Source organism: Lygodium microphyllum, chromosome 7 (assembly GCF_053477565.2).
Source record: "Lygodium microphyllum isolate KBCC chromosome 7, Lygodium_microphyllum_v1.1.10, whole genome shotgun sequence".
Taxonomy (NCBI): domain Eukaryota; kingdom Viridiplantae; phylum Streptophyta; class Polypodiopsida; order Schizaeales; family Lygodiaceae; genus Lygodium; species Lygodium microphyllum.
This window is the reverse complement of record NC_141141.1, coordinates 55,571,271-55,593,959: the sequence shown is the minus strand read 5'-3', so window position 1 is coordinate 55,593,959 and position 22,689 is coordinate 55,571,271. Positions and strand designations below refer to the sequence as shown.

General features: G+C 41.2%; 1 protein-coding gene across 2 annotated transcripts in view; it reads left to right on the top strand.

Annotated features, from left to right (window-relative positions):
- The first annotated feature begins 363 nt into the window (after window positions 1-363).
- LOC148033469 (uncharacterized) overlaps window positions 364-22,689 on the top strand; it is a 32,385-nt gene continuing 10,059 nt past the window's right edge. The window contains exons 1-4 of one of the 2 annotated variants that reach the window (XM_087682310.1): window positions 364-697; window positions 4,770-5,013; window positions 5,118-5,242; window positions 5,793-6,101. In XM_087682310.1, the coding sequence (XP_087538436.1) occupies window positions 377-697; window positions 4,770-5,013; window positions 5,118-5,242; window positions 5,793-5,798 (696 nt within the window). In that variant the 5' untranslated portion in view covers window positions 364-376 and the 3' untranslated portion in view covers window positions 5,799-6,101. The remainder of the gene's footprint in view (window positions 698-4,769; window positions 5,014-5,117; window positions 5,243-5,792; window positions 6,102-22,689) is intronic. The other variant, XM_087682309.1, reaches the window with a different exon arrangement.

Below are 22,689 nucleotides of genomic sequence, written 5' to 3'. Positions count from 1 at the left end.
ATTTGTATTTTAATTTTAATTTGAGAATAACAATTTATTATCTTACTACAATAAGCTAATTTGCTTAGGTCATGGGTACATGAACCTACATATCTCAAAATCCCTTCTAGTGCTTTGAGAGAAGCTTGAACTCATTATAAAATATATTTTTGAATAAAAACTATTTTTCTGAATTGAATCCTGACCAAACTAAAGAAAAAATAAGGTATATGTGAAATGTGCAAAGGTGCGTCTGTTCCTCTTTGTTTTGCCAACTTATTGTCGTCCCCACCGCCACCTTCGATACACCTCCCTCCCTGCCGCCTCCCCTCTCCCCCCCGTCCCCGTCCCCGTCCCCGCCCGCCCTCTCTCTCTCTCTCTCTCTCTCTCTCTCGACATGCTGCTACGACATGCCGCGCGCTCTCTTCTCGCACCCCAGAATCCTATCGCGAGAAGCTCCATATGCAAGGAGAACAGTACCCTCGCGGGAAGTTTCATTTCAAGGCGGCCCGCCTCAACTAGGATGTATGGCGCAACGGCAGAAGGCTCATCGCCTTCCAATTCATGCTCTTCTTCTTCTTCTTCTTCCGCAGGAAGCTCGCAAATAAGAGGGCCTGGCTTCATCCGGTCTTACCTTCACCTTCTAGAGAAGCACCCCATCCTCACCAAGAGCACAACTGCGGCCTCCATTTTCCTCCTTGCTGATGGCGCATCGCAGGTTAATTTTCTTCTGACGTTTTGGCTTTTGGATGTTTTATTTTCCACCATTGTCATGTGAGCAAGAGCTATGTCGTGTGATATTCAAGGTGTAAAATAGGGAAAAGAGCATTGACATGCGTAGAAGGCAGAATAAAATCTCTACACGCGAGAACATCAGGTTGAAAAATGAGAAAACCGAGTTCTTCCTGATCATGAGTGGAAGATAGAATAAGGTCTTTACATGTGAGTACAGTAAATTGAAAAGGAGGCACAGTTCAAAAAACCAAGAAGAAACGCCTCTACATTTTAGGGGTTGTTGTTGCATTGTAATGTCCTAGGTTTCAGGAAAGGGGTTGTTTATAATTTGTCTGCGACCTACATTCTTTTTGCAAATTGGTGCTGCCTTAATCAACTGTCTCCATAGAAGCAACAACCCCAGTTGCCAACAGTCTGAGGTTAATGCTAGTTGCTGACAAACATAGACCACGTTTGGCTGCATGGACATGTCTGCATAAGTAAGAAGTTCCACAAATTAAGGTAGACCAGATATATTTAGACATAATTTCATTTGTAGAGCACCTGTGCTAGGCTGATTAGACACAATTGCATTTATGGTGCATTTGTGTTGGGTCAGATATTGCATCTTGAGCCACCAAGCAATTCGATCAGTCCCTTGGTTCCAATCGGAGTTTGTTAGACTTGGATAGAACTTATCAAGGTCTAAAGTCAAGTCACTTTTAAGTTAATCTAAAAGCTTGGTCCAGAGAGTACTTTCAAGTGGTATGAAAATCTAGAGATATGGAGCTCTTATCATTTGAAGCTAGCATTTCATCAAAGCCACCACAAGAGAGTGTTTATTTTTCCAACAAGATAGGACCATTGTGAGAAACATGGTTCTTCTTATTTAGTGCAATCGCCTTTGGCTCCTAGGTGAGTTGCAAGGAATGCTAGGTTAGCATCTCTAACTCCAACGTCACCAAATGTTAGGGGACAACTTGACCATTCCTCTTTGACTTATAAAGGAGACTAGAGGACAGTTACAACCCTAGAAACATTTCCCTCTTTCTACCCTTCATGGCACATGGAAGTTTAGTCCTAAATGAATGGAAGAGATCTCTTTGTATGGATATCATGGCACACATAGAGAGATGTTTGCAGCTTGGGTTATAAACGAAGGATCAAGCTACCATTATGAGCAGGCAAGATATAGACAAAGGACCAAGCTACCATTATGAGCGGGCATATCTTGAAACATCATGGTTAGCAGAAAAACATCATACATATGCTTGGGACTTCTCTTGGGCAGATTGAACCACAAGATGCTATTATAATGGGATCTTATTTCCAGTATCATTGCTTGGTACAAATATTGGATTGAGATGTAGTGACTCAACAAGGATATAAAGCAACAATGTACCATGACCTTTAAGACACTCATACAAGAGAGATTATAAACCTTTTAACCCTTAGAAACAAATGTTAGATATGTAGGTAACTCAAGCATTCCTAGTAGGGTGACTTAAGCATGCATGAAGAGGAGACCAAAGGCCTTTCTAGTACTTTCAAACCTAAACACCTTCCATCTCGAGATTGTTTATATCGTATAGCATTATAGACCTTAGATTGGCTTTGCTTATAGCCAAATATTCTCCCTAGAGAGTAATTGACTAAATCCCTGTAGTTATCTTGTTGCATTATTTTGGATCTTTGCATTGTGTTTGACCTTATTGGTGTTTCTCATAGAGGTGTTTGATCTTCATTTCTTGGAAATAAAAGCAAGAATTATAGTCCTAGGCTGTAAAGAAGAGAGAGAGAGAGAGAGAGAGAGAGAGAGAGAGAGAGAGAGATGAGGAGCTGCAACACAATGCTAGCATAGGCGGAAGATAAGGCAATAATACTGGCTAGGAAAACATGAAGGGATGATGGGGGAAGCCAAGGCTTTCAAGATAAGACAATAATAATAAAGGTGACAAGTAGTCCTTTATGAAGGGTGTCATTAGTATTGCATGATAGACTAGATACTTCATAAGCATAAGCCAACTCGTTTGTTGGCTTTGATCTAGTTTCATGTACACAATTTTGCACTGCTTCAGTGTAATTCTAAAGAAGTTCTACCGGTGGTTACCTCTTGTAGGACATCACCAAAGATATGGTCGAAGCTTCAGTTGTTGTATGAGGCACCTTTCCCTATGCGTGCTATGACCCTTTATGGACAACTTCAGCAGATGAAGTTTGAGTCCAAGGACACCATTTAGTCATTTTTGCTCTGTGTTACATAGGTACAGGACCAGCTTCGACACATGCAGTCTGCCCTTCTAGAGGCATAACTAGTGGGTACGATACTCTACAAGCTCCCCTCGGAGTTTGATGGATTGGCGAATGCTTTGAGGGTGCAGACATTCTCTACACATGTGAGCTTTACATGTGTTGATGCTGCTTGAGCATGAGACATCTTTGTGTTTATAGGAGAGTCTCTCATCTCATTATGGCGGTTCCAGTGAGGCCTTTACAACTTTAAAAAGGGGTGACAGGAGGAAGTCAAAGACCCAATGTTATCACTGTGATAAGAAGGGTCACTTATTACGGAAGGATTGCAAGGAGTTAGCAGCCTCACAGAAGGAGAAGAAGCGGGATGTGGCCTCCTTTGACGCGTCATCCTCTTCCTTAGACTCTGACTCTGATCCTCCGGTCAAGGAGACGTTTGCGGCGCGGAAAGGATCCACTTCTTTAGACCACGGGAAGGGCTTGATTGCCCCTTCCTCAGTTGCTTTCTAGTCCAAGTGATGTGTTTATCCCTCACAACTCTCGGGTGCTAGAGAGGGAGTGTGAGAGGGTGGTGAGATGGGGCAGGCGCGCCTTATCTATACAAGTATACAAGTGCACAGATTCCAAAGAGGGACATTCTTGACACATCACCGAAGTCTGGTAGATTCAAATCTTGGAGCTAGGATTGACATCAAGGTTCATGATGAGTTGTTTCTTTGATAGTGAGCGGGATTGGCTCCTAGTCTTGAGCTCACATGAGGGGACATTTTGGTGGTCTTGGCCATAGGCGGGGAATCCATGGTCACATATGTTTAGAGGCATTTTTGACAGGATAGTCTTGTATGCTATTGTGAGACATTGTTGATAGACACAGAGATCTGCTATGACTCTTCTCTATTTTTAGGAGCTGGTACGATCAACATTGACCTCAGGTTCTCTCCGAGGCACCTTGGTGGTGGCTTGATCACCCACTACTTGGGTATCCATGGTTCTACTCTGGTGATTCTTTGTTGTATATGGTTGCCTAAATTACCCAGTAGTATCCTGTTGACTATAGATAGCAATTAATGACCTTCATCAAGCACAACAAATGTTTCCCAGTAGCATCCTTCAGTTTGTTGTGACACAGATATACCACCACAAATGCTGGTTCTTGCATTCTGAAAGTTGTGTTTTGAATGGATCCTTGTGCCTGGCAATATAACTATGATAGTTTGTTTTCCAAGTATTTGAGATTGACAACCAGAAAAGGAACAATTTGGTGCAAGTACATGAAGTTTAAGTTTGTGATAAGAATGGCAAATTTATATTATAAATGCCTTCCTTGGAATGGCATTAAGATTTGGAAAAGCAATAGCAGCATTTAAATATCTTATCCTTTATATTTTGTGTTGACTCCTTGAGGGCGATTGGTTTTTTATAGAACAAAGAACTGAAAAAGGGGACTTAAATGCTAGTATTAAAATTTTAATTTGGTTAAAAATGGTTTGTGTAGGGCATTGCGTTTCTAAATTTCTTTCATATAATTATCTCTTGCTCCCTTAAAAGGTACCATCTTGCTGCTGTGGAGATCATTTCAGTGAACCTTCAGTTTGAACTGTCTTCCTACTAGTATTATGTGCAGGAAGGTTTTAGTCTGTTATAAGAAACTCTATCAAACCAATAACTTAGTATTGCTGAATGCAACTGAAATTACCTTGGGAGTATTAACTCTGTACTTACTGCCAGGAAAATTAGATGGTGGAGTATCCATTTATGTGTCATTTGTAGCGTACTATGTGCGCCATGAGTTTTTGAAATTTTGTAACCTGATATGCTACATGCAGGGAATGAGAATGATCCAAGCAGATGAAGCTGAATCAATACATTGGGATGTTGGAAGATCCTTGCGCATGGTAGGTGCAGGGTTGTTCTTATCAGGTCCTACATTACACCTATGGTTTAACCTGATGTCTAGAACATTCCCAAAGCGAGATGTAGCCAGTACTCTTAAGAAAATGGCCCTTGGACAAACAATCTATGGTCCAATTTTCAACACGGTATTCTTCTCACTGAATGCATACCTTCAAGGTAATGACTCTTGCCAAACCTTACTTGTGTTAAGGAGTATTGCAAGAATTTGAGTTTCTTGAAGAGATTTTGGCTTACTAAGTAATATTCTTACTTTTTAACAGGCGAATCTACATCTGATGTTATCGCACGTCTCAAGAGAGACTTGCTACCAACTCTTAAGAGTGGGCTTGTTTATTGGCCTTTGTGTGATTTCCTGACATATCGCCATGTGCCAGTTCATCTTCAGGTAACTACATGTAAACTGAAGCTCATTTATTATATAAGATGTTTGCATGCATACTTTCTTGTTTCCTTTTTGCATGTCAAGCCAAGTTTCTTGTTCCTGAAAGGTGCTCTGGTTTAAAGAAGGAGAATGTACATTATCTGTGAAACTTCTGTCCATAATTGTGGGTTGGGTACATGTATGTGTTTTCCATGGCATGCATACATCTGTATCATGTGTGCTTGTGTGCGCATGCAAGGAAATTGAGATAGCTTGGAAAAGAAAGCACTGTGACACACTTATTATTATACCTGGTGAGGGGATTCAGGCCCTTGCCACGGATACTGCATGCTCTTTTATGCTTCCAGGTCTCTGCTTGTTGGCCCCAAGTCTTCAGTCCCCCTGCCTCCTATCGCTCTCCACAGAGGATTCAAGACTGCTCCTTTGGTTTTGAGTGTGCATCTTCAGTGCGTGGTTTTTGCACAGCTGCTGACCATTTTCTTTTTATCCTCCTTGGTGAGTTTTGTTCAGCCCTCAAGTTTGACCTCTTCTTCCTTGCCATTTTCACTTTCAGCTGTGAGCACAGCAATTCTCTGTCAGAGAGAAGTGTTCAGGACCCACACCTTATCAACAGTTATCTTGGAAGGCAGAAGAGATGGATGACTTTAGATCCTGTCTTCATCCATGGGGCTAGAATTTCTTCGTAACATTTGTTTGGATTCCATAAAGTGCCCTGCAGCTTCTGTAATTTCTGCTTCATTACTTGGCATTGGTGATGTGAGATTGCAATTTGGTATTGGTGCTCCATTGTGCTTCATGATGTACGCCATGTCCTGGCTTTGACTGAAAGCCTTATCTCCGCTGGACAGTTGGATGATGACAGGTACCATGTCTCTTTTGGTGATTTTGCATGAAAGATTACTCATGATAGTCTTGTTTTTGCTAAAGATGCCAAGGTTGCTAGCCTATACCCTTTGCTTGTATCTGGATTTGTTGATCATGGTTGAGCTGTGATTGATCTTCCTTATCTATCTCTTTGGCATTACTGTCTTGGGCATATGTCCATTGAAGAAATGAAAGTAGTTTGTAGTATTTATCACCTCTTGACTACTCATGTTTTGACTCTTGTGATCATTGTTTATGTGACAGGTAGACACATAACTCTCATAAAAAGTTTGGCTCTATGTGTGTGGGTGAGCCTTTGGCTCTTTTTCATTTAGATGCTTGTGGTCCCATGCTGTGCCAGTCATCAGGTGGTGCTAAGTACTTTGTGACATTCATTGATAATTATTTGTATAAAGTTTGGGTCTATCTTATTAAATTGAAATTAGAGGTGTTAATTATATTTCAACACTTTTTTGCTATGATTAAGAACCAATCTGGGCATAAGCTGAAATGCCTATGATCTAACAATGGGGATGAATATGTTTCCAAGGCATTTAAGCAATTTTGTGATGAGAAGGGTATTAAATTTTAATTGACCCGCCCCGTACACCCCACTCAAGAATAGGAATGAATATGTTTCCAAGGCATTTAAGCAATTTTGTGATGAGAAGGGTATTAAATTTTAATTGACCCGCCCTGTACACCCCACTCAAGAATGGTGTTGCAAGGTGCATGAATATGAATATTCAAAAAAGAGTCCATAGTATGCTTAGTCAGGTAGACTTACCATAGTACTTTTGGGCTAAACTATTGCCATTCATTTAACTAATAGATCCCCATGTATGCTCTTGGTGGTAGAGTTACAAAGGAGATATGGTCTGGTAAATCTCCCTTGTATACATAATTGTGTGTCTTTGGATGTGTGGCTTTTTGATATATTCTCAAAGACGAGCGCAATAAGCTAGATCTAAAGTCCGTCAAATGCATCTTTCTTGGATATGGTAATGCAGGTGAGATGGGCTATTGTCTTTGGGATCCGTAGGCTCGAAAGGTTATCCATAGCCATGATATCGTATTCCATGAGGAAAAGATGCATATGAGACCAGAGCAGATAGTTGAGGTATGCATGGTAATCTTTTAGGAGGAGCCTCCTGTTAGAGTACAACCAGCCCCAGTTAGATAGCTTGTTGTAGCTTTTGATGATGTAGTGGTTCAAGATTCACCTGTTGTGCAAGATCTTAATGTTGGACAGAGAGAATAGGCCATACAAGCTCTACAACCAGTCTTTAGACGCTTCACTCGAGCCTCACGTCCTTCTGATTGATTTATGCTTTCTATGCATTATGTCGTAGTGACAGACTTTGTAGTGCCTCCTACTTATGAGGAGACTATGCGTAGAGGTGATAGTCACTCTTGGGAGAGGGTCATGTAGTCCCAAGTATGATTCACTGCAGAAAAGTCGTATATGGGATTTGGTTCCTTTTCCCAACGGAAAACATGCATTGCCATGCAAGTAAATGTATAAGTTGAAGAGTACCCCTGGTCACCCTAATCTAGTATATAAAACCAGATTGGATGCCAAGGATTTTAAGCAAGAGAAGGGAGTTGATTTTGATGAGATATTCTCTCTTATGGTCAAGATGACTACCCTATGCTTAGTATTGGTCTTGGTTGCGTAAATGGATTTGGACTTGTACTAGATGGATGCAAAAATAACTTTTCTTCATGGAGACTTGCATGAGGACATTTGTATACAATAGCCTAAGGGCTTTGAGGAAAAGGGCAGGGAATATCTAGTGTGTAAGTTGAGGAAGAGTCTTTATGGACTTAACTAAGCATTAAGGGAATGGTATCATAAGTTTGATACGTTTATACATTCGTAGGGTTACTCGTTGAGGAAGTTACTATATGTATATCCTCTACATCATGTGCGTTCAAAGCCTATTTATAAATATCCTTATCTGTGAAATTTTCTTGCATAAATCATAACCCTTTTCTATTCAATATATAAATAACCCCTTTATATTACATCCTTCTATATGTAAAAAATGTATAAAATTGGTATTTTAAAAATACCTTATTTTGAACCCATGTGATGCACGCACATATTCATGAGTAACTTACCCGAGGGTTACTCCCATAGTGTTATGGATCCGTGTCTTCACACGAAGAAGGCCTGTGATGGTAGCCTTATCATTTTGATGCTATATGTTGATGACATACTGATTGCTGGAAGTGCTTATGATGAGCTAGATGCTTTAAAGACTCAGCTCAAGAAGAGCTTTAAGATAAAGAACATGGAGTATGCCTTTCACATACTTGGTATGAACATTACACGCAATCGCTCTAAGGGACTTCCCTACTTATCATAGAAGGAGTACATTTATAATGTTCTTAAGTGGTTCCATACGTCTATTCCTCATTCTTTTATGTACACTTTGTACTTTGTTTTTCTTGTTTTCTCCACACTTGGGCACATTCGATTGTTGGGGGTTAAAAGGCCACTTGTGTTTAGTTGCCTACATTTACTTGCACTTACCGCCCGGACATCTATATATTGGAGGTGGCAATTGCCCATCATTGCCACTTTATTATTTATTCTTTACATGATAATAGAATAAGATAAGACAAGTTACACATTGTGACCGTTGGAATTCTTGTGAGCAGTCATGTTTGTCATGTCTTGTCATCTCCTGCTTGTGAGCCTCAGTCTGAGTCAAACGAGGACTTTTGGAGCTCTGACAGGTTTGTCATGTGTTTTGATAGGGGAGGCTACTCATTCTAGAGTGACTATCTGGGTGCATTTATTTTGTTTGTCAGGTTCTAGTGTGTATTCCATGAGCAGTTTTTGCATTTCCCAGGCTATCCACATCTACCGGACATCGTTCTTGCCAGTCCGATTTTTTGGTGGCCATCTACCACTTGTTAAAGGCATTTATTATGCCATGAGCAGCATTAAATGCTGGTCGGCCAGCATTTATGGCATTTCCAGATTTCAGTAGCCAATGTAGGGGTTTTGTGGCTATTTATAGCCATTCTCCACTTGGTAGCCATTCATATCATCATCTTCCTTCTTCCCTGGTAAGTGCACACTCTGATTCCATCATCTTCCTCTGTCTCCAGTGTTGCTGTCATAATCAGCCCGATCAAGTGCCCTCACTAATGTTGTGGGCCGCATGTAGGGAGTGATCGGTCCATCATCATTGTATCAGCATTCTTCTTCAGTCAGTGTAGTATTCTTCCCTTATCTTTTGCTTCCTCTCTCTCTCTCTCTCTTCATGCTTCTCTCTATGTTCATGTTTCTCTTCTATTGCACACTCTCACATGGTATCATCGCCTAAGTGAAGACACAGTTGAGTTTTTTTTGTAGAAGAGCAGGTTTTCATTGCACAGGAGTAGCCCGGATTTCCAAAATGTAGATTTTCAGCCTATATTTATGGCATTTACAGCCCGAACAGGTAGTCCATTGCCCATTTTTGCCCTCAGGTAGCCAAGCGATAGTTTGTAGGGACTAGGTGTGGGAGCTTTTCTGCATCAAGCAGCATCATCTTTCGCATTTTACCCAAAACACAAATTTGCGGTTTTACTGGTGTTCGTTTCCTAGTGCAGCTGTCCGCATCTTTTTTGCAGACGACAGCTTCCTTAGCCTTAGTGATAGCTTTCTGTTGTTGGTGACAGTTTTTGTTAGCCTACCTATTTTAGGATGCCAGTTTGTCATCTCCTGGTTGTGAGCTCCTATCAGAGCCTAACTGAAGACAGAGGAGCTCTGTCAGTCCATTCAATATTTGTGTGTGTTTGGATTTCCTTCTCAGGTGGCAAGCAGCCTGTTTTAGGGCATTTTTCGCAAGTCGGCCAGATTTAGAGCCAGTCGGCCAGTTTTGGCTGGCCGGCAGGAAGTCGGGCAGATTCGGGGGGTGGGGGCTATATATAGCAGCCCCCCTAGTCACTCACATGCACTCTCTTCTGTAGATTTCAGCACTCTATCTCTTGTTCCTCTCCAACATTGGTGCTGCCATTCATTTTAGCCTGATTTGGTGCCCTCACTGATGCTTTGGACTGTGTGCAGGGATCGATCAGTCCACATTGTTGTATTCATCATTCATTTCAGTCATTGCAGTATTTCTTCTTTCATTTTTTGCTTCCTGTGTGTGTTCCTTCTTTGGTTACGCACTCTCATAGTTTTTGGTGCATGTGATAGCCTCCTAGTGGCAAGCGACAGTTGTTTCTCTATGAAATGCAGCTTTCTTGGAGTTTGTAGATTCGAAGGTGTCTTATCACCACTTCTTTGCTGACTCAGAGGATGAGGTTTCTATTCCTTCCTTTGAAAGATAGAGAGATTTTCGTGGTAGTTGTTAGGGCTCAAATTCTATCGTCTATTTAGTACTCTTTCATACTTAGTACTTTTATGTATGCAGGCTTTTTGAATCAGCATATGTAAAGCAACTTTATGTCATATGATGTTTCACCTAAAAGTCGGGCGTAGGTCAAAAACGTCAGGCAATTGCATTTGATTAGATGTTGTGTGATCAGGGATAATAGACAATTCAAGACGGCTCTTTGATATGTTGGTTGATGTTTGCTCCTATTAGTCTATGTTTGTTTCTTGAGTAATATTGCTGTTTTTTCTCTTAAGCTATTCAATCAGGAATGGCTATGATAATCATAAACTGTGCGATATTCCTATGGATAGTAGTTTTGTGTTATTGAAGATGATATGTGTTTTATATCTGAGTGCTTTTCATGAATATTATCTGTTCATGATGGCGGTAAATCTATTCAAGAAGTTTTCTACAGTATTCGGGTCAATTCAGGCTGATCAGTATATCTTGGATTGTTATGGTGTTTTGAGGAGCCATAACACTTTGGCAATCCCTCTCAAGTTTAGGGAAATAGTTTCTTGATTTAGGCATAAACCTGGAACCAGCTTAGGCGTTGACCTGAAACTAATTTTCAGGGAATCAAGCTATAAGATCAGGCGGTAGGAAGGCTGATGGCATTGACAGTGTATCAGGTGCCTTTTATGGGCCGCATTTATTTCAGACAATTACCTTTATCTATCCAATCCTATTCTTACCAGGAGTCAATCCCGAGAATTCAAGGAAGCCCTCGCAAGATAGCATCAACAGGTTGCAGGGCTGAATGATAGGAGTGGAGCAGAAGGCTTGGGAAGGCTGGATAAAGTGAAGTTTATTGATGTAGGGCAGGCTTCTTTGGCAGGGGATACCTTTGCAGGTACCTCAACAGTATTTCATTCCCTTGCCACTTCAACAGATTCTTTTAATTTGTCAAATAATGAGGGAATATTGCCTCTTGAGCATCAGGATAATAGTCCTAGACAGACACTTGAGAGGTTACAACATATAGTGTTGGGGAGGACATTTTTGTTACAGAGTACTAGAATCCCATCTCAAAAGTCTCTTCACTTTAATCCCTTACCACCTCAAAGGAAGCCCAAGAAGCAAAGCAAAATGAATCCAAATCAACTGGTCAATCCGAAGGTTCGAGCATCTAAATTTTCAGGCAAAAAGAAGGAAGACCTTGACTGTCATGTGGCCCAATTTGAGACAAGGTGGACAGCTAGTGGATTCAACTAGATGTATGGAGATCAGGTCAAGAAACAATAGCTTGCCGCCACCTTGCAGGGGAAGGCTATGGATTGGTTTGCTAGTTATGGTATGGCATCTTTCAATACATATGATGCTTTAAAAACAACATTTTTGGGTTCCGTAAAGATAAAACTCTGGGAGATATTTTAAGGAAGCTCAAGAAGATCAAACAAAAGACTATGTTGGTGGAGGACTATGCCCAGAAGTTTAAGAACTTGCTGAATAGGTTAGATACTGATGATACACCTTCAGTTGAAATGCAGATTACCTATTTTATGAAGGGCGTGAGGGGTAAGATTAGGAACCCCATTGCCAATGTGAAGATGGGTCAAAATGATACATTGGACACATTGATTAGGGCAGCTATGAGAGTGGAGAGGAGACTTGATACCTCCAGAACTAAGACTTGTAAGAATGAGGATTCTTCGAATTTAGATTCTGATGTTGGTTCAGATTCAGATTTAGACATAGATAGTGATGATAAGGACAGTGATTCCAGTTCAGATTTAGATGATGATTACAGTGACTCTGATGATGATGAGTCTAGTAGGGAAGAAGCACAAGAAAAAAAAAGAAGAAAGCAGGATCAGTTAAGACTAAGAAGAGGAAAGTAAAGGATAAAGATAAGAAAAAGGCAGAGGCCACTAAGCTGGATAAAAAGATTATACAAAAGCTGAAGGATTTGGATCTTTTTTATATTAAGAAGAAAGAAAAGTATTGTAAAATATGTCAGAAGAATGGTCATGAGACTAGGAGTTGTTGGTACAATCCTAATGTAAGGATGGCACAGCAGATGCTAGTGATGTAGCCTAGGTTAAGACCTATTCAATCAATTGCAGTAAATTAGGTTATTACTAACACCATATCTTAGAGGCCATTCAGGGGACCTCGAAGAATACAGGCAAGATAGCCTTAGGGAAATTTTTCGGCACAGTAGCAAACCACCAAAACGGGAGCATGCCACTTTTGTGGAGGTAAAGGACACTTTATTGGATCAAACTGTGAACTTTGGACAAGACATAGGACTGAGAGAGGAATGCCAATAGCACAGTCCCGCAATGACGAAAGACCTGTACGAGCATCTCATCCACAGCATCCACCTACCCCAGTTGCAGCAATTCTCATTGAGTTACCTGATCAAGCTATGGCAAGGCAATTTCCTAAAGGTACAGGTACTGCTGGTGGCTGTAAGCAAATTCATCAAGAGGAGGATCAAGAAAGGGCAAAGGAGGTGTCAGGTAACACTAATGCTGTAAGTATGCATGTTGAATGTGATTGTTCTAATTGTATTGAAGTAGAGGATTGTCAAGAGGAAGCAATGGTCTTAGTAGTGACTAGAAGCCAAGCTGCTATGAAGCTTGATTGGCAGGAACAAGAGAAGACAAGGAAAAAGGCAACAAAGCAGGTTAGAAAGTTGCAAAAACTTGTTGAAAATTTTGAATTTGATCAAGTTGATGAGGTAGGGGACTCAGGAATTTAAAAGTTTGAGCTCCAGGACTATCTTTCTGAACAACTAGAGTATTTTCCTAAACAGTAGGATCAGGTTCCTGATTGTCAAGAACGGTTCCCTAATAGTACAATTTCTGTACAGTTACAGCAAGGAGATTCAAAAGAGCTATTTCAAGCCCTAGCAAAGTGTTCTTTGCACTTAACCCTGGAGAAAATTTTGGATTTAATACAAGGATTTAAGGAGAAGTTACTCCTGAAGATTGGGCAAAAGCAACATGAAGTTCTTGAAAGTATAGTAGTTAAGGATCAGCAAGTTCCTGACTGTCAGGCAGTTATACCAACCCAACAAGAGGTTGTGGATGATCAAGTGCCTACTATTCAAGTTGAGTATGTAGGAAAAACACATGATGATGTCTTGTTGGATGGGGGTTCAAGAGTTAATATACTTCATGAACATACATATTTGGCAAATAAGCAAGAGGAGCTACTACCAGTCTCATTTCAAGTCAGGATGGCAGATCAGAGGAGGTTACAACCTTTCGGTATTCTTCAGAATCAACAAATTCAAGTGGCTGGCTTGAAATTCAGGGTGAGTTTTGTTGTCTTAAGAATGTTGGAAATTGGGGATTCTTATACAATGCTTTTGGGTAGACCATGGTTTAAACTGGTCAAATTGAAGCAGGATTGGGGGAATGATTATGTGTATATTCCCAGAGGCCTTAAGGAAATTAGGTTGTCAACAGTTAATAAGGTCATCTTCAGGAGTTTATCTAGACCTGTAGTAGCTTAGACTGTTAACCTTGCAGATGAGGTGGAAGATGATGAGGAGGAATTATTTCTTCAAGAAAATCCTTCGGTGGTTCCAGTTTTTGAAATAGATGTGGATAGTATTACTCAAAAGTATCAGGATCCTCATATAAAGGCAGGGAATGAAGTTGTGGGAAATCAAGTAGTTTCAAATGCAATTCACAATCAGTTAGGACCGAATATTAAAGGCCTTCCTGATGGTCAAGAGCAACCTGAATTTCAAAATAGGTCATGGAATGAGTAGTATAAAATCATTCAGGACCATGGACATAGTCATCCTGAGTTTTTCAGCAAGAAATGCTTGAAAAGCAGCAACCTGTTTTGGACAATTCTATGGACAATCCTGATGTATTGGAGGCTGAAGGACAAAAAGCCATCATTTAGGCTGAACTAAGATACGAGCATACGATGAGAAGATCTGCAAGGGTAGTTGAGGATGAGGTTCAAGAAGTTAATTTGAATATTGAAGGGGAGGCCAAACCCATTAAGGTCAGTATTTTTGTGGAAGAAAACTTCAAGCAAAATCTTATTCAGTTATGCAAAGAATTTCAGGACATTTTTTCTTGGGATTATACAGACATGAAAGGCTTTGATTCAGTCGTGTGTCAGTATAGGATCAATTTGAAGAGAGATGCTTAGGCAATTATTCAAAAGAGATATAGAATGAACCCTAATTATGCTAAACAGGTCAAAGAAGAAATTGATAAGATTTTGAGAGTCAGGTTCATCAAACTGGTTAATGAGGTTACTTCGTTATCTCCTATTGTTATGGTGCCCAAGAAGAATGGGAAGATTCGAGTTTGTGTAGATTACAAGAAATTAAATGTAGCTACCATTACAGATCCCTTCCCAATTCCTTTTACTGACTCTCTCCTTGATGATAAGGCACGTCATGAGATGTATAGCTTTTTGGATGGGTTTTCAAGATATAATCAAATAAGGATGCATTTGGAAGATATGGATAAGACAACTTTTGTTACTGAGTGGGCACCATATGTTAGTACAGCCATGAACTTTGGACTGAAGAATGGGCCTCTTGAGTTTCAGGGAGCTGCTCATAAGACATTTGAGCCATATCTAACAACTTTTGTGCAAGTATTTATTGATGATTTCTGTGTTTTTGGCAGTAGGAGAGAACATTTAAGACATCTTAGGTTATGTTTTGGAAGATGTCGGCGATTTGGCATGTCATTGAACCCTTTAAGTCGGTGTTTGCAGCAAAGAGGGGTGTGCTTTTAGGCCACATCTTGTCTGAAGAAGGTATGAGTATAGATCTAAGAAAAATTGCAGCTGTCCAAAAAGCTAAGGCTCCAGTTACTGTGCAGGAAGTTATGAGGTTTGTGTAGCAAGTGAAGTGGCATAGTAGGTATTTAAGGTACCTGTCACATGTTTGTTCTCCTCTTACAACTTTAACTAAGAAAGGGATGCAGTTTTTTTGGAGGGAAGATTAGGAGAAAGCCTTCAATATTCTCAAGAAGGTGTTAGTGGTAGTCCCCATATTGCAACCTCCAGCATGGGATTTACCTTTCCATGTTTTTGTTGATACATCTGATCTCACTGTGAGAGTTGTATTCATGCAGGATAAAGTACCTGGCTGGTATAGACCAATTTAATTATGCTAGCAGAAGATTGAGTACTATTGAAAATAATTATTCAGTTACAGAAATAGAAGCATTTGGCATGGTTTCTTTGTGCAAAAGTTTAGGCATTATTTGTTGGAAAATCAGGTAATCTTTCATGTGGATCATTAGGCATTTTTATTCCTCATAAATAAATCTCAATTGACAGGTAGATTGGCAAGATGGATGCTACTGTTACAGGAGTTTGATTTCAAGGTGATCCATACCCCAGGGAAAGAACATGCTATAGTTGATTATTTAAGTAGATTACAAAATGATGAGACTGAAGTTTGTGCTCCTGATCAACTTCCTGATGCTAAACTCTTCGAGGTTCAGGTAATAGACCTTGATTCATTCTATAACCAGTTGTTGCATTTCCTGAGAGAAGGGATTATGCCAGCACACCTTACAGGAGATCAAAGAAGAAGATTGGCACTGAAGAGTAGAGCATTTCAAGTTATTATGAACACACTGTATAGAAGGGGAGTAGATAATGTCTTAAGAAGGTGTGTTCCTGAATCTAAGCAACAAGTAGTTCTTCATGAAGCTCATTCTGTACTGTGTGGTGGTCATTTCTCAAGGGAGATCACAGGCAAGAAAATACTGCAGGCAGGTCTCCGGTGGCCTACTGTGTTGAAGGATGAGTATGCTAAAGAGTGTTTGCAGTGTTTGAAGGAGGGTCAACATCTTGACAGGGACAGGATGCAAGATCATCCTGTACTACCGCTTGAACCATTTCAAAAGTGGGGGATTGATTTTGTTGGGCCTATTAAGCCAGCTGCAAAGAGGATAGGAAATTGGTATATTTTGGTTTACACCGACTATGCTACAAAGTGGGTGGAAGCTCAAGCCTTGAAGGATAATAAAGCATCTAGTGTGGCCAAATTTCTGTATTCTAATATTATGACTAGGTTTGGATGCCCTATAGAGTTGGTTAGTGATAGGGGTAAACATTTTTTAAATCAAGTTATCCGGGAATTGACTGTCAGGCACATTATTTTGCATAAGAAGTCTACCCCCTATCATCCTTAGGCTAATGGTCAAGTTGAAAGTTCCAACAAGATTTTACTCCGCATTTTGAAGAAAATTGTTGAGCTGGGCTTACGCCCTTCAGACTTGTTTATGGATTAGAAGCTGTGGTTCCCATGGAATTTGTGGTACCAAGTTTGAGAATTGCTATTATGCATAAATTGGACCCTCAGGAGTCAGTGCAGCATAGAATGGAACAACTCCTGAAGTTAGAGGAGGACAGGGTACTGGCTGCTTATATTTCAGGAGTCACACACCAACGGAGACAGGCTTGGGTCAATAGACATGTTAAAAAGAAAAATTTTCAGGATGGAGATTGGGTTGTAGTTTATAATTCCCGACTTGGAAAATTTCCCGGCAAATTAAAACTTTGGTATGTAGGTCCATTTGTGATCTTCAAGGACATTGGTCAGGGCACATTCTTATTAACAGATTTTCAGGGCAATGTGTTGAAGCCTGTAGTTAATGGATTTAGGCTTAAGAGGCTTGTGCAACCATATTATTCAAGTATTCATTTAATCATTCCAACTAGGACAAGGGAATCAGTTAGTGATAGTTATAGGTGTGAATTGTCACACTCATATGAGTATGATGTGACATATGGCACGAAAGGGCGCAGACTAAGAGAAAACTTGGACTAGTGCATTCACATGGAGAAGGACATTCATTTTTTTCGAACTTCACTTCTTTCTCCATTCCTTGCTTCTCTTCAACCTGCAACTATTGATGTGATGACGTATACATGGCGTTCTTCAGCCCACAAGCTCTCCTTGCTGAAGTGTGGTTGGTTGGAAGAAGATGACGATGAGCTGTATGAGGTCTCGGATGATGACAAGTCGGCGCATCAAGGGGAGGATGAGGCTATACCGATGAATGTTGCCTACCTCTCAAGTCCGAGTACTTCTGATACATTGTTTGTGGATTCAAATTTGTATCTTAATGTTGATGCAAAAGTACATCGCTCATGGTTGGAAAAAATAGAGCTATATAAGTATGCCCGTTTACCATGGGATCGGTGGGCTTCAAATGTCCATGCTTCGGTACAAATGGATGTGTTAAGCAATCGAATGGTAAGATTGCTGGTCAGGTTGAGTTGACCACTGAAATTGTAAGTCAGGTTTTTTCTCTCCCCATGAATAATAATCCAGCATCATATCAGTGCACTGAAGATCAAATGTAGCATGTTTTTGGAGATCCTATTGGACCGAGGAATGTATATGTGCTGAAGTGCATTGATGGGGTTTGGATATTGTAGCTATGATAGTTTATGGAGCGATTTATGATGTTTATCAAGTCTGATAGCATTGCCAAGGAGACTAATGGAATTATTTACTATGCTGAGCATTTGGGGATGCCGAATTGGGCTGGCCTTATGTACGTTAGGTTAATGGCTGAGATTAAGATCTCAAAATCGAAGGTTTTTCAAAAATCTAGGATGGGCTGTTTTTTGGCAGGCTTGTATAAATATGCTCGGGTTTTGTATCCCGAACTAACCGCTGAGTATTTGCTTAAGTTGGATATTAGCGCTTTGTCAGAGAATGCAGTTGAAACAAAGGTCAAAGCTGCTACTTCTCATGATGTTAAAGATGTCATAGATGTTCATGGTTTGTTTGATGGTGATTTGGATAAGCAGGCCATTTATTGGGATTTGGTGCATGTGGGGTATGATGAAGCATATGCTAAACAGATTGCTTCGGAATATGTCAAAGGGGATAGTAAGGATGTAGGTATTGAGGATACACTCAGTGTGGGTAAACAGGGTAATGTTGATACTTCTAAATTGGCACATAATATTTATGCAAAGAAAAAGCCAAAGATTGGAAAAATATGGCTTAGGAGTATATCTATGTCTGAGGAAAAGCATCATACTGTTTCTCATGATTCTCAAAATCATCCTAGTGATACACAGTGTGATCAGCATGTGGCTGAATTTGTAGTAGATGCATCATCTGTTTCGGTTCCTTCTTGGATGCATGATGTTAGCAAATTGCTCTAAGGGTCTTCCCTACTTATCATAGAAGGAGTACATTTATAAAGTTCTCAAGCGGTTCCATATGCCTATTCCTCATTCTTTTATGTACACTTTGTACTTTGTTTTTCTTGTTTTCTCCACACTTAGGCACATTCGATTGTTGGGGGTTAAAGGCCACTTGTGTTTAGTTGCCTACATTTACTTGCACTTACCGCCCAGACATCTATATATTGGAGGTGGCAACTACCCATCATTGTCACTTTATTCTTTATTCTTTACATGATAATATAATAAGATAAGACAAGTTATAGATTGTGATTGTTGGAATGTTGGGATAAAGGCTCTTTTTCACCTCTGTGTATACTACACGTGTATTATTTAGTTGTATATGTGAATGCACCCTTACGTGCCCTAAGTATAAATACATTTTATTCTTTGTGTACCAACACATTGTTGGCACACCCAAAATCTAATCATACTTTCACTCTCTCTCACTGTCACTCTCACTCCTCGAAGTGCTGCTCACTCCTCCAACAAAGCTCCAACAACTAGTATCAGAACATAGGTTGTGCGCGCTTCCTGAGACCACAAGCATTAGCTGCCAGTTGCAAGACTGACATGCGACAGTCAGCTCGCGAATAGGTTGAGCAGAGAACAGCTCGAGGTAGAAGGCCAGTCGGGTTCAGCTAACTAGGCATGGACCTGGCGACAGGCGACCAGGCAGCAACGTGGACCAGTCGGGCGTTCAGCGGGCAGCACAGCGACTATAGTAGGGGTGACAGGCCAGCGCGAACACCAGTGGGCAGCACACAGCGGGCAGCGGGCAACAAGCGCACGTGACGGTCGGGCAGTGGGCAACAGGAGTAGTGACGGGTCGCCAGCAGACAAGCCATGCGATGCCCTGGCGGGTCAATGGACCCCTCCCGTGTTTTTTAAATCAGAAATTTCTTTAATTTCTGAATTTTCCCCTTGCCTTAACGAGGGTTCGCGCATTGGAAGCACAGTCGTCTATTTAGTGCAAATTTGAGCCCGAAAATTTGGGGCTTTTCCTAGATTTGATCTCGTCTATGCTTGTCAATGACATACAAGTCAAAAATTGTAGACATTGTGCATGTTGACCTCAATCAAAGTGGGGATTTTGCCAAATTTGTCAGAATTTCACTCTTTCGAGTAAAATCTCTTGACATTGGACCCCAAAAAATTGGGGCTTTTCATGTATTGGTAAAATTTTGCTCAGTTGGGTCAGATTGACTGGCATTTATGCACTGTTGGACCTGAAATTTTGGGGTTTTGTGTAGAATTTGGTAAATTTTTGTAGTATTTGCCTATGTGGTGGCTAGTTTATGTATAAATAGTAGAGATTTATTATTGTTTGGGGAAGAACAACAGTGTATTTGCTAGTTCAGCTTGTGCTTCTGCAGTTCAGTGCATTTACTCTTGTGTTCGTGATAAAAATGGCTGCAACTTCTCCCAATTCAAACATCAAGAGTTTGATGGAAATCAAACGGTTTGATGGTCATGGCTTTGACCTTTGGAAAGACCGTATGTAAGGCATATTGTTCTTAAAGGATTGTGAGGATGCATTGCAGGAAGATAAACCTGCACAAATGTATGATGCAGATTGGGCCAGAGTTAACAAAAAGGCTGTGGCTTACATGAAGATGGATGTCATTGATGACATTTTGATAGACATTAAGGATTTAGATACAGGTTATGCAATATGGGAGAAGCTGAAAAATACCTATGAGATCACCACACCTGTTAATCAGGTGCATTTAATACACAAGTTGGTGAATATGCGAGTGGATGAGTCAAAGTCTACAGCTGAGCACTTGAGTGCATTTAGTGGCATTTTAAATCAGCTCAAGGATGCAAATTTGGATTTTTATGATAAGTTGAGGGCGATCTTTTGTTGAGAAACTCTTCACCCTTAATCCACAGTTTGCGTTTTTTGCATTTCTGCTTTTTGCGTTTAGGGTTTGTAGCCCCAAAAAGGGGCGCCATCCTAGACTGACTATGCGTATTTATAGGCCACTCACTCATTCATTCCTCACGGCTGATTCATTCAGTTCATCATCCCTTCTCTCCAGCCTCTCCACTGCCCTCACACCCCTTTAAGAGGACATTGCAGTTCGTGGTTCATGGCTGTCTTTATCATCTTCCTTGTGCTACGGCACCCTTGTTCCCTTGTATCACATTCACTCCATGATTCAGAACTTCATCATTCCATTCATCAAAGTTTCTTCTCTCTTCTCTTTTCTTCTCCATATTTGCTGAGTTCACTATGTTTCTCCGTGCCGCAAACCCTACTATCTCGCTGACACGCCATCTTTTGACATGGTATCAGAGCTGGATTTGCTCAAACAGTGGCAAAATCCTCCACTCCAGTGAAGGCAAAGATCGGTGGCTGATTTGGCATTCACTTTTCTTCTTCTTCCGTTGCATCAAAATCTCGTTTTTGTAGGTTTCAGGTGTTTTCAGCTTGCTGCCCACACCCCTTTCGCGGGGGACATCGTAGTTGTCCCTTGCTGTCATCTACAGTCCGGCGCCTGTTTCCAGCCTTCCACTTGCAGTTTGCGGCTATTTACAGCAGAGCGACTGTTGCTGATCACTCTCCATTCAGAAAACAATCTCGTTTTTGCAGATTTCAGGTATTTTAGCTTGCTGCCCACACCTTGGACACGGAGGACATCGCGGTCGAAGATGGCCATTGCTGTCTACAACAGTCTGGCGCCTGTTTCCAACCTACCACACATTGTTCGGAGTTGATTTCAGCATGCTGATTGCTTCTGCTGGTTTTTCTTTCGTTTTTAGTCTTTCTCTCTCTTACAGCCTGTGTTTGCTGTTTTCTCTCTCGTGCAGCTTGTGTTTTTAGTCTTTGTCTCTTCTTGCCTACGTTTTTCTACTGGTTGCAACCTCTTATTGCTGGTAGCATCCTCCTCCCATTGCTAATTCACTTTCAGCCCTTCCACTGACTAGTCTACTGGGTGTTCCTACTGCGGCACGAACGGTCATCCCACCAGAGACGGTCGACATCGACCTTTGCTTCCCACCCCTCTGGAGTATATGTGTCTTCCACCAGACACTCCTTGTGCCATCTCTCCTTTCTAAGCCATAGAGATCGTTCCGCATCGGCTATCAGAGTATTATGCTCAAGGCAATAAGCTGCACCCGATGCGCACTAAGTCCTTTCGAGCACATGGAGGCTCTAAGGCCTTACGAGGTGATAAGCCCTCATGGAGACTACCCCACTACAAGGAGGTTTTCCCCACCTGCTTCCAGGTACTGTGGCTTCCACATCCCATATCTCCTACACAGTCCACTCTTCTGAGAGCCCGCGACTATTCCCCACCCTTGGCTCATCTTGAGCCTCCTTCCCCACCCTCTTCCACTCAGGTTCGAGAGGTCACTTCTGGGTGCTTTCTGGCTTCTTCTTCCGAGCACCAAATACCTTCTTCGGCCTGACCGACGTCATCAGACGCTTTGTAGTTTGTGAGCCATGAGTGGTTGGATTCCCTTTCTCTCTCAGACCAGGATTCAGAGGGGGATTTTTTTACTTCGCCTTTAGAGAGAGCTTCCAGTTCTTCTTTGGCTTCAAAGAGGGCTCCTACTTCTACTCCTTCTGATTCAAAGAGGAACCCTATGTGCCATGAAGTTCTTCACACACCACCACCTTTCACTTTCGAGGAGTGGCTCTCCTTTGAGCAGTCATTTCCTCTACTCATACCTAGGATCTAGAGGATCTACCTAGATCGGTGCCCTTGGATCTTCAGCAGCAACTTGGTGACTAGGCCTTTGTATTCCTTTCAACATGGAGTCACGAAGCTAGTGGCTTCTCTCTCGAGGTTGAGTTTCGGGTTTTACATCTCATCTTGTCTCTCGATTATCTTCACAGGTCGCCTTTCAGGTGGTATTCTTAGATTATCGGGTGGATCTTTTTCGTCCCTTGGTCAGCATGGAGCCAACTCCCGAGATCAAGTACGAGCATATCCTTATGGTTCTTAGTACCACACAAAGTCCGACATTCCTCTCCTATGCATTGCATGTTTTCCTCATCTTTGTACTAGGGCGCTTGGGCAAGTGAACAATTTTCCCACAAGGGAC